The 12544-nt window shown below is 39.0% G+C and overlaps 2 protein-coding genes across 2 annotated transcripts; both read left to right on the top strand.

The window, feature by feature from the left end:
- The first annotated feature begins 360 nt into the window (after positions 1-360).
- On the top strand, positions 361-9152 carry atp6v1c2 (ATPase H+ transporting V1 subunit C2). Its single transcript, XM_028000019.1, has 13 exons — positions 361-570; positions 2440-2507; positions 3194-3279; positions 3426-3491; positions 3622-3716; positions 5321-5412; positions 5484-5579; positions 5669-5737; positions 6417-6509; positions 6604-6691; positions 6772-6869; positions 6959-7082; positions 7825-9152. Exons 1-13 carry the CDS (start codon positions 442-444, stop codon positions 7927-7929), a joined length of 1209 nt encoding a protein of 402 aa, XP_027855820.1. The 5' UTR covers positions 361-441; the 3' UTR covers positions 7930-9152.
- A 238-nt stretch (positions 9153-9390) lies between these two features.
- On the top strand, positions 9391-11141 carry kcnf1b (potassium voltage-gated channel, subfamily F, member 1b). The gene has a single exon (XM_027999861.1). The coding sequence runs from the start codon at positions 9558-9560 to the stop codon at positions 10875-10877; it is 1320 nt and encodes a 439-aa protein (XP_027855662.1). The 5' UTR covers positions 9391-9557; the 3' UTR covers positions 10878-11141.
- Positions 11142-12544: the final 1403 nt, after the last annotated feature.

Consider the following 12544-nt stretch of genomic DNA (forward strand, 5'->3'; position numbering starts at 1 on the left):
GTGTTTATTAATAACAGTGACCTTTATTTTCGGTTAATGTTTATTTGCTCAGGTCACCTGAGAGATGAGAGCTTCCTGTAACAGGACAGAGTCGGATGGCTGTCAGACGGCGCTCCTCAGACATCAGTCCGTCTCAGGTGGAGCTGCTGTTCAGACTCAAACACTCACAGAGGTATCATCACTGGAGAATCATGAAGGTAACCTGGAGGTATTTGGCTGCTTTAAAAGCTAATTCTGGGCTTTTTTCTAATTTTATTAAGGAATATATTGAGAATATATACATGCATAGTGATTATAGTGACTAAAACAGACACTATCAGTTTGAGATATCTAATATGTATATGTGTTTCCAGGAAAAAATCTGATCTGTTTTATGTCAAACTGGTTCTGGTGTGCTGGATTTATGACTGATGGCCTCTATGTGAAGCACGAGGAGTCATCATGACAGACTTTTGGTTGATTTCTGTCCCACTGGACAAGACCAGCTTAACCAGCGTGGAGAAACTGAAGCGCACCATTACTAAAACCCACCTGGGCTCATGCTGGAGGTTCTCCATCCCAGATCTGAAGGTGAGGGTGAGAGTAAGACATGCACAACAGAGGAGGCAAAGTTTCACTGAACACAAGACAAAGAGGCTTGTTGTTTTTGTTTTTTTGTTTGTTTAAAGTGGTACAGTAGAGTATGAGCGAGGACACTGATGGTGTTTGGTGTCCTTCTCTGGTGAAGGGTTTGAGGCTCAGGTTGCTCTCTACAGTTTGAGGCAACATTTCCATCTGACCCGTTTCACTCAGCATGATCAGTGTCCTGCTTGCTATCGAGGAAGGTGCTCTTTCACCACATATATTGTTTTTAACCTTCCAAAGCTTTAAACTCTCATACAGAACCAGATGTTACACTAGAATCTAAAAGTCAGGTCTTTTTTATGCATTATGAGCTTTTATACATAGCAATTGATCTAAAACATGAGTACTCAAAGTAAACCACAAAAGGCCGAGTTTCTCTCTCAGATCCCTGATAGATCAGTTGGTCTTCAACAGAAAGTATTATGTATTCTCATACAGAGATTATCTGAAATAAAAATAGCATTGGGTGTAGAAATTGATACTCAAGAATTAAAAATAGATTTAAGCGTGAATAAATGTGCAGATTAAAAGAAAACAGACATTTTGTATCATCTGGTTCGAACTGTGTTGAACAGAGTAAAAAGCTTTCCATTGAAAGTCATTTCAAAATCCAATAAACAAAAGGAAGGCATATAGGAAGCTAATAATTTTTTATATTTTAATTAACAAAAAACACTCATTGTTGATTCAAAGACCGAAATCCTGGACACAAGTGGCTGAAATAAGTGTCCTTCATTGTGTGACTGGATTCAGCATTAGAGCTGAATTGGGCTCAGAGTAGAGCTGCTACTCATCCGGAAAAGGAGCCAGCTGAGGTGGTTCTGGTGTCACATCACAATACTTCCAGGATGTTTTCCTTTAGATGTTTTCTGAGATCCTGGAGCTGACTTAAAACATATCCTGGACAGACCTGGGAACCCCTTAGAATCTTCTAGATCAAGTTGTGTCTCTAGAGAAAGCATTGCCTGGTTTTCCTGAATGGACATGAATACCTCGGTTTCCCAATCTGGGATAGGTGGAAGACGCTGATTTAAATTATTGTTCACTTTTCAAGTTGGAAATGGTCTGACCCTATCTTATTAATGAGATTTCCTAATTATCCATTTCTTTTCTGTTTCTTTATTTGAATCGGCTTTTAAGAACTTTACAACGCAACACAACTCAGACAACAACAAAACAGCTCAAACCCAGTGTGCCACACAAAACACAGGAGAATGAAGGGGAAATAATTTTTGCCTGAAATTGCAGAGTACACAAACAAATGAGTGATATATATAATACAATTGATAAAAGTACACTACAAGTTGATTGTTTTCTTAAGGTGTTGCAAATGACTATTAAACCACTCAAATTCAACTTGAACAACATAGAAATGGCAGAAAACAAAGATGTGATCAGATGCTAGTAACATTTTATGAGCACATGTAACTTTAGCTAGGTCATGATTTAAAGATAGAATATTGCCATGGCATGTTGCCATAATCTGGCAACTTGAGGATGTTGATGAAGCATAACAGTAATAATAGAGACATTTTTGTTGTTTATCATAGGTTGTTGGTGTGTTTTGACCTCATAGTGTATTTATTATCTGACCAGTGATCATGTTTACATGAATGTAACTCGCTCTGGGAGGTGATTGCACATGCAAGAGTCACTTTGGGCATTGACTCACTTTAAGGCCTTACCAGTCCCATTATAAATAAACCAACAAACAAATAAGAACAAGAAAAAAGATGCTTATTGTGACATGGGATGAAAACTATAAAAGTTACAAGGTTCTAAACTTTATCACTTGTGTTTCTGCTGAGGCTGCAGGTGGGAATTCTGGACAGTCTGGTCAGAGTGTCAGATGATCTGTCAAAACTCGACACGCTGACTGAAAGGTAAAACAAACATACAAATCAACAAGAGATGAATGCATTTGGTGATATAGCATACCATGTAGCTTTGTCTCCCCTTGAAACCAGGAGCTCTGAACATGTGCTTAGTCTGCATCATGAATGATTAATGGTCAGGGACAGGTGACGTTTAGTTTTCCCTCCTGATTTTAAATTAATTGTTGGTCTATCTGAGCTGGTGCTGCATAACAGATGAAGTCAGCAGCTACACACAGTTCCAGGAAGAAGAAGACACTCAGCATGAAGATAATGTTTACTCCAACATTATCATCTTAGAACAAATGTCTTAATGGAACAGAGAGAGGTTGGGTTGTGGTATGCCTTGCGGAAGCATGATCTTTGAACTTTTTCACATTTTTGGTACATACTGTCACAAACTATGATATGATAGCATTAGGCCGCATGGATGCTTTTCTTCAGCAAAGACAAAGATGCAAGTTCTACATAAAAGGCAAAAAATAGAGTCTCTAGATGGAGGGAAGAGCTGTAATTGCTCAGTTGAATGCAGGGAAAGGCCACAGTTTTTTATGGATTTATTTGTAAAAACTGTTGGATAGTGTTGAAATATCAGATATACTGTACATCTTTAACAGAACTGTAAAAAAAAAAAAAAGATGTGAAATCAGTGAGTTAAATATGCTTATTCAATATTATTCTTATTGCCTAATTAGTTTGATCAAAAAAACCTGCCAGTGCTTGAAGGAGGTGATGGAGCCAACAGGGGACAAAGTTCAGGAACACGACTTAACCAACGGAGGTAATTCACACACCAAAACAATCTGAGGGTGTTGGATCCAGCTAATAAAACATTAAATATGCTTGTGTGTAAAAGCTACATCCACACTACATCTCACCCTGCTAACTTTCAAAACAAACCAGACTAACCTGAATCTGCTTTGTTAGACCACAGGATGAATCAAAAGAGTGCAGCTCTGTCACCACTAAAAACTTACCTCGCATCTCTGAGAGGTATCACATTACATCTGCTGAGAAATTTCTCTTTGATTTTTCATCTCAGTTTATGATGTTGCTGTTTGCAGAGCTGTTGTCCTATTTTCAGTCTGATGCTTGTTTTTTTTATTATTTTCTTTTTTTTCAGTGGACCTGATGAACCGGGTCACCAAATTTCAGTGGGACAAAGCCAAGTATCCCACAGCTCTGCCGCTCTCCACCCTGACAGATATCATCAACAAGGTACAAAGTTTTGAAGATGCAAGTTGTGTTCTTCTGAGAATCTGAACATTCTTGTAATTTTTAAAGTGGTCTTAATCAGGAGTATTGAAGTTTCTGATTAGACTGCTTTTTGTTCATTTTCACCCATTTCTTTAGTTTAAGCTGCTTGATTCTGAATTCTGAATTATCAGTGTGATTCAAAGTGGGTATACAATTGATGAGTTACGGAGTACGTAGCAGAGCCGGACCAGGATTAAATGGGCCCGAAGTGGAAGATTTGGGAATCTAATTTCACATTTTTTTATTAAATACAAAAAGACAAAACAGTACAAATTTCTTGCTTTTGTTATAAAATACTTAAATCTTTTAGATCAGGGGTCAGTCATCAAGGGCTGGCATCCTGCAAGTTTTAGTTCTTTCCCTGGTGGTAGTAACAACCTTTTCAGCATGTCAATGTTCTTCTTTGGCCTTCTAATGAGCCATCATTTGATCCAGGTGGTTCTTCTTCTTCTTCTTTTTTTATGGCGGTTGGCAAGCAACTTACTGATGTACATTCCCACCATCTACTGGAATGAAGTGTGTATTGGGACTCTACATATACATGTACTGTATATTCTCCCACCCAAAAAAATTAAAATAAAAAATAAATAAATAAAAAAAACGAATATCCTTTCTATCAATTTCGATCCAGGTGGATTAAGCCAGGGAGAGAACTAAAACATGCAGGACGCCGGCCCTCGAGGACTGACTTTGGGCACCTCTGTTTTAGATAATCTAACAAGTAACATTTTAGACATTTAGTCAATGATGACTTCATTTACTGAGGGAAATAGATATAAACCAAACACTATGAATAAAACACTGTTAGTGGCAGCAACTGCCACAAATTTTAGCAATAACAAAAACTTGTTGACATTGTTGTGAATGAATTTTGACCAACCCTCACCAAACCAATGCTTTTGTTTAGACATGTTTAGAAAATATGAGATTTTTTGTCACATGTAAACCATCAGTGTTTAGCAGATTTTCCTGCAGCTTCCTTTGTGTTACATTTAGCCTGCGGGCACCCACTAAAAGTAGTTTCTGCTATCATTGCTGTCTCATATTTTTTCAAATTATTGGAGTCAGCCTGTATAATAGCATGTTCATTTTGGGTATTTTTTCCCTCCTGATTTTTACCTTTGTGCAATGAGGTCCTATTGATCATTTGCAAACTATGAGTTTGACTAAAGGATGTAAAGAAGGTTAGATGAGTCCTTCCTGGATAGTGGAACTGCATTTCTTGTTAATTTGTGTGTTCTCCTTGACATCATAAAAACATAGGATCTTCATAAAGGCGTGCATGATGCATTTCAAAGCATCATGCACGCCACAGACAGACTAACCACTGTCTGTGGTTAGTTATTTGTTTTTTAATCTAAAGTTTCTATGATCCTGAAATGTGGAGGTTTTATTACCTTCAAGCATCAATTAAAGGAGTTGAATCAAAATTTGAGCAGTAAGGGCAGTATTTACCTTCATTGCTTGTGTTAGGCCCTTTGTCTCTCTAACTCATATGAAGAAATCACAAGTTGCTTTGCCTCTAATGTTGATAGTTACATGAACAATTAGTGAATATTCTGCAGGAAATATCACAGGTGGAGACTGAGCTCAGATCCCGAGCGACAGCCTACAACAGCCTAAAAGCCTCCCTGCAAAGCCTTGAACTCAATCTAAAGTGAGTGGGATGCATATTATGTACCTAAATGAGCAGTATAAGGTGCTGAAGTAAATTTTGGGTGTTTTCAGTGGAAATTTGCAAACTCGCAGTCTGAATGATGTTTTGAGGAAAGACGACCTGGTTGTCTCTGAGTATCTAACAACTCTGTTGGTGGTGGTGAGCAGGTTGGTATGCTAACAACTTTTTCTGTTTGTATTCATCCTGGGATTTTCTGCAAATGTTGAACAGTTTCTTCCTGTTTCATCCATCTCAGAGAAAAATATCTGCAGTGGGAGAAAAGCTATGAATCCCTGTCAGAGTTTGTGGTTCCGCGGTCGAGCAGGTGAGTTTCAGCGCAAGTGCAACAACAAGCTTTAAAACTCCTGCTGTCAGCCTCCAGGAGGTCAAAATGGGAGCAGTTGTTAAATTACCTGCAGAAAGTCTGCTTGGATCAGCAGCAGGGAGGGAATATCTGTATTCCAAGCACTGAATGGTGCCAGATGAAGGTCTTAATAATTAAAAACGTTCTATCAATTCAAAACACAAAGCATCAGCAGAGTCTCCAGTTCAAACAAATTGAACAAGAAGTATCTAGAATCTCATTATCTCATTTTAATCGGTCAGTGGTGTCAGAAAGAGGTGCTTTCCCAGCATGGCATTCATGCAAGAACCGCTGCTGCTCCCAGAGCTCCTCTCATAAAAAGTTTTATCATTAATTTTGTAAGTTGGCCTTACATTTCTCCAACAGTTTGCTAATATTTAACCAGCTACACTACTTTGCAAAAGTTTACAGTTTTTAAAAACAGGTCTGGACTTTGACTAAGCCAATCTAAGTCTTAGCCTCAAGTCTTTTGAAGTCTATGTCCTGGAAAGTGTTTCTGGGATATAAATCCTTTTGCAATGCATAACAGGATAGTTTAAAGCTTTTCATCAACAATAATATAAGCAATTATCTTAAGATACAGTTCCCCCCATGTTGTCCTTTACTACTGCATTTCTGCATGTTTCCTTCTGACACTCAGGAAGATTTTTGAGGACGGAGACGGGGGAATCTTTACGGTGACGCTTTTCAAGCGAGCTGTGTGTAAATTCAAAGCCAAAGCTCAGGAGAGCAAGTAAGCAGGAGTAATTTCCAGAGAACTCCCCCATTGGGAGACTCATCCATGATAGCTGTGTCGATTACCATAATGTAGTCTGTGATTCATGCAGGTTCATTGTGCGGGACTACAGCTTTGATGTGGAGGAGAGGAAGCAACAGGAGATCATGAAGCTCACTGTTCATAAAAAGGATCAGTATGTGAGTCAGGTGTGGGGCTTTACCTCAAGATTTCTGAGATGATGTTGTGTGTTTCAACACACTCCCCACTTTCTCCACAGGGCATCTTTGTGCGTTGGCTGAAGGTGAATTTCACTCAGGTGTTCATTGCCTGGATTCACTTAAAAGCATTGAGAGTTTTTGTGGAATCAGTACTCAGGTGAGTCTGAATACTGGCAACCCTTTTCTCTCTTTGCTAATGAACAGCTGATGTATTTTAATGGGCCTTCTGGTGATGTCTTTGGACAGGTATGGACTACCTGTGAACTATCAGGCTTTACTCCTGGAAACGGACAGGAAGCGTTCAAAGAAGCTGAAGGAGGAACTTTCCTCACTGTTTGTACATTTGGACCCCACTGCCAGCATGAAGGAGGTCAGAAAGCTGACTCTTATGTTAAATATTTCATCTTTCTTTTTATCATAAATACAGTTTACTATATTTTATTTTAAAAATGAGATGTCAAAAATTATTTATATTATTCTCAATCATCAATGGACAATTTTTATTAGCTTGGCAGAAATTAAATGGTTAAATGGGTGACCTACTTTTTGTTATTTTGATGAGTTATCTTTGATGATTAGCTCTATGTCTTGGAGTCTGATAGAAAGTTTTTGTTAGCATCAAGTCAAAAATATGTTGGTAAAACTGCTAAAAAGACAATTTTATTCCTTAATTTGATAGATAGATGAAAAATGTGATGGACTTAGATTCAGCACTGTAATTATTATAATTGTATGTTTATTATTATAATTGCAAATTAATTCAAGCTAATTTTTAGTCATTTGTAAAGATAGAGTTGAGGCCCAGGATATAAAATAACATGTAACAAGATACACATCACAAGCTAGAATTGGAAAAAGGTTGATTTTGTTGTCAGAAACTCAAGTTGATAAACTCCAGATAAATACTCCAAACGAAAATTCCAGTTCAGGTGAAGAAGCAGCAGAAACTGTTTGAAGTTGCCCTCTTTATGGCTCATTGCATCCAATTATTAAATCATAATTTCAACAGTAAATTCAAATTTGCATGTTGTATAAGCTCTCTGGTGGTGCAAAGATCAATTTCATGCTTGAGCCTTTGACTCTGTGATAGTTTTCTGTTATCTCCCAAACAGGTGAGCTGTGACATCCCAGGGCTCTGCCAGCAGGAGTACTCCTCCTACATCTGCTTCCACATCGGCACCAACATGCTGGAGATTAGCGAGCCGTCAACAACATGACCCGACAGACAAGCAGCACTTTATCGACCTCAGGCAGTCAGGGCCTGAAAGGCAGCATTATTATAAAAAGCTACCTGTCTCAGAACAACATCTTGCACATAATAATGAGCTGTGTACATAAAAACCTCATCTTTTTTGGAGGAAAGAAGTGTAAATATTATCTTCAGGGAACGGATGTCACATTCTTGTCACAAGAATTCTTAACTTTGTAAATAACTAAATGTTTTCTAGGAATCTGAAGCTTCCAATTGGCACCTCGGGCAAAGTTGTTTAAAAAGCCTTGAAATGAAATTAAGCTTTTTATTGCAGTTGCGTATACTTACACTGAAAAATAAAAAAAAAATACTTCACACTTTAATTTGAGTATAATTTTGTTCACTGGGTTCAAAACGTTCCTTGTTAAAATCTTGTTTTTTATACACTATTGGTTCCACTATTACTGTCACCCTGCTCCTCATGCTTTGAACAACCCCATTTTACCAATAGCACAGCCCTTAGGATTGGCCCTCAGTATCACAACCCTCCACTGTACTTAACAGTGAACATGAGATTCTTTCCCACACATTCAACTTTTGTTTTAAGCCACATCCTAGTGTCATTTTTGTTCTCACTCAGCCTTGGTCTCATCTGGCCAAAGCTTGTTGTTCCCTCTAGACCTCTTATGGATGCATCAAACTGCCCTCCATTATATTTGTGATGGTAGAGAAAAGCCTTGTTACTATAGCATCAAAACCTAACAACTGGCTGACATTGTAGCTGTGAAAGACATTGATCATTACATTCAATTCAGTATGTTACTTTTAGATTTAAATTATCAAAGAGATTTGAAAATCACGTGTCACTTTCCTTCCTCTTCACTATTATGCAAAGCTTTGGGTTTATCAATCACATAAAACCCAAGTGAGGAGGTTGTGATATAACATGTTGATAAGGTCCAAGGGACTTTAACATTTTTGGAAGTCGCAGCAAAGTTATAAACCTAAAATGTATTAAAATAAATTTGTTTAGAAATGATTGCTGTACAGTTCCCAGTCACCAGAGAGCAGTCTCTCTGTTGTAAAGCAACCAGTTTCTCTAATATCTGGTCCATCTCTGTGTTAAAACGCAAACTATAATCCCTGATAAAAAAAAAAATAAAATAAAAAAAAAACTTTTTGACTTATTCTTCCTTCCTGTTGAGGAGAATATGGCATATTTTCTCCTGAGAGACTTAAAGATGCACAGCATGGTTCCGATCATAACATGGCTCTGATGAACCAGTGCATAAAATATGCAACAGTTTAATGCGTTTTAAATGGAAACAGCGTGGTTGGGTTCATTGGCGTCTGACTACAATCAGTTTGTAAAGAGGAAAATGTGGCTGGAAGTGGATATTATGATTGTTACCTTCTGGTATCAGCGTGCGCGTGCTTGTGCACGTGGGTCTGTTTAATATGAGACAGTGTGAGAGAGAGAGGAAGGGAGAGACAGAGTGCTAAGAAGAGCTTGCCACTAAAGCTGTGCCATTCAGGCAACAGTCTGAAAGACATCAACTTTACGCGTCGAGCGTCTAGAATATGGGCATCAGTTGTAGTTAGTCTGCTGTTCCTGTGCATTTTGTATTTTAAACACTTAATCTCTTCATTAAAATGTGGACAGTTCCGAAACCAAAATATAGAAATGCTTTGAGCGAGGAAGGGGACATCACAGTGAACATCGGTGGAGTGAGAGTGGTGCTGTTCGGGGACGATCTGAAGCGCTACCCGGAGAGCAGGCTGGCGGAGCTGTCCAACTGCTCAGCCCACAACCCAGAACTTATCTCCACCCTCTGTGATGATTTCGATCCGGGCAGAAACGAGTTTTACTTTGATCGGGATCCCGATTCCTTCAAGTGCATCATAGATGTGTATTACTTCGACGAAATCCACATAAAAAACGGGATTTGCCCCATATGCTTTATCAAGGAGATGGAGTTCTGGAAAATAGACCAGAGTGTTTTGGATGAGTGTTGCAAAAGTTACCTGAGTGAGAAGGAGGAAGAGCTGAAAGAGATTGCAAACAAAGTGAAAGTGATTTTAGAGGATCTGGATGTGGATCAGTGCATCACCCGCACGCAGAGGTGCCAGAGGTATTTGTGGAGATTGATGGAGAAGCCGGATTCCTCCCTGGCGGCGCGCATCATCGCCATCGCTTCATTTCTCTCCATCCTGGTGTCAGCCGTGGTGATGTGTGTGAGCACCATCCCGGAGCTGCAGGTGACAAATGCGGAGGGGAAGCTGGTGGAACACCCGACCATGGAGGCGATCGAGACTGTATGCATGCTGTGGTTCACGACTGAGTTCGTGCTGCGCCTCGCCTCGTCTCCGAACAAAGTGCACTTTGCGCTCTCCATCATGAACATCATAGACTTCATGGCCATCATGCCTTTCTACGTGGTCCTGTCCCTCACTTTGCTCGGTACCACGTCCATGATGGAGCTGGTGAACGTCCAGCAGGCTGTCCAGGCTCTGCGCATCATGCGCATCGCGCGTATTTTCAAGCTGGCGCGCCACTCCTCCGGCCTGCAGACCCTGACCTACGCGCTGAAGCGGAGCCTCAAAGAACTGGGGCTGCTCCTTATGTACATGGGCGTGGGGATCTTCGTGTTCTCCGCGTTGGCCTACACTATGGAGCAAAGCCACCCGGAGACGCTCTTCAGGAGCATCCCGCAGTCTTTCTGGTGGGCCATCATCACCATGACCACGGTGGGCTACGGCGACATCTACCCCAAAACTACCCTGGGAAAGTGCAACGCGGCGGTCAGCTTTCTGTGCGGGGTGATCGCCATCGCTCTGCCCATCCACCCGATCATCAATAACTTTGTTGTGTTCTACAACAAGCAGAAAGTGCTGGAGACCGCGGCGAAGCACGAAGTGGAGCTGATGGAGCTAAAGTCCGGCGGCCAGGCGCGCAAAAAAAGTCAAGAATGAAAACAATCAGAACCAGTTGGAAAAAATGTGTCAACTGACATCAGAGGGGTAAACTGACTATGGAAAGGGTTTAAAAAATAAAAGACTTTTAGGTACCTGATGACTTTGGGAAACCTGTACATAGAGCTGTCATTGTGGCCTTTCCTCCGCATGTGTTGTTTCTATGGGCGACATGTGATGTGTTGCTTTTGTAGAGTGTGAAGGCATAAATAAAAAGATTTCATAATTGCATTTAAATGCAAAATAAAGACACCAATCTCTCCAGTTCATGTTTTGAGAGTTTCTAATGAATGAGTAAATATATATACAGTACAGACCAAAAGTTTGGACACAACTGTGTGTCTAAACTTTTGGTCTGTAGGCTACTGTATATTTTGACATTTTATGGACCTAAACACTATCAAAACCATACAAAGAGGTGAGTTTAATCACCTTTTCCTACCCATTCAATATGTCTCAATTAATACTTTTTCAAACAGATTGCTCCAATTACAGATACATATTTGGTTCAGACAGAGTTACGGAAAGTTGAGTCATTGATCCCATAGCGTGGTGATGTTCTTATATGATGAGTTGATTTCACAGGGTCGCAAAGTGAAAGTGCAAGCCATTGTTCAACAATGTTCTGTAGTAACTAAGTCATCAAACTGTCACAGATTATATTTAGTTAACTTATGATACAATTACTACTGTTATAAAATAAGCAGTTTAAAATTACTTCAGTCTACAAAGTGCAACACGAGCGTAAATAATCACCTTGATTCTACACAACAAATATATAAAAATGATTGTTAAAGCAAGAGAGATTTGCTTTACATAACTTAAGACAAAGCAGAATAAAATAAAAGATTTTACAGTAGTTGGAGCTCAATATTTGGGGTTAAAGCAGAGAAAATGCAGCATTTTGTAACATTTTCTCTCCTTTTGAACTGTTAATTTAAATTTACATCAGGGACAACTAATTGGGCATCATCATCTGCAGAGCAATAATATTTGTCACTAATATATATATATATATATGAAGGATGCAGAAAATGAAAGAATCAAATAAGAGATAAAGAACCGACTGGATCAGGATGAAGGAGGGAAACGTCATATATATATATATATATATATATATATATATATATATATATAAAAAATAAAATAAATAAATAAATAAATAAGCAAGCAAGCGCAGAGGCACTATAGTTTCTTGCAGAAAGAGATCCTCTAGTTTAATTGACGACTTTAAATCACCCTGAACATATATGTGTGTGTGTGTGCATGTGTGTGTACTCATGGTTGTTTTTGTGTCTCTGTGCTGCCCTGTGATGTGCTAGTGACACTTCCTTGATGATTTTTAAGTAAATAAATGAAATCAGAATGGGGGAAAAATAACAGTAGCAGAGAGACTGCAGGGGGGAAAAAGCTTTTGTTAAAATTGTGCTAATGTGTAAAAAAAAAAAGAAAATGACTGCAGCATTCAAATTAAATACAGATTATTTTCCTGCAGTCAAACTAACAGGGATTCCGTTAGTTTTTTAATCTGCAACATGGGATTCCTACTCATTTACTTTGTCAATTCTATGCTTTTCGTTTTTTGATTTTTCACAGCTCTCTGCTCTTTGCAGTTCCTTTCAAAAGAATTAACACAAAAGTTCATATGTGATTTTTGGATGGAGGGT

Source organism: Xiphophorus couchianus, chromosome 19, assembly GCF_001444195.1.
Source record: "Xiphophorus couchianus chromosome 19, X_couchianus-1.0, whole genome shotgun sequence".
NCBI classification, from domain to species: Eukaryota; Metazoa; Chordata; class Actinopteri; order Cyprinodontiformes; family Poeciliidae; genus Xiphophorus; species Xiphophorus couchianus.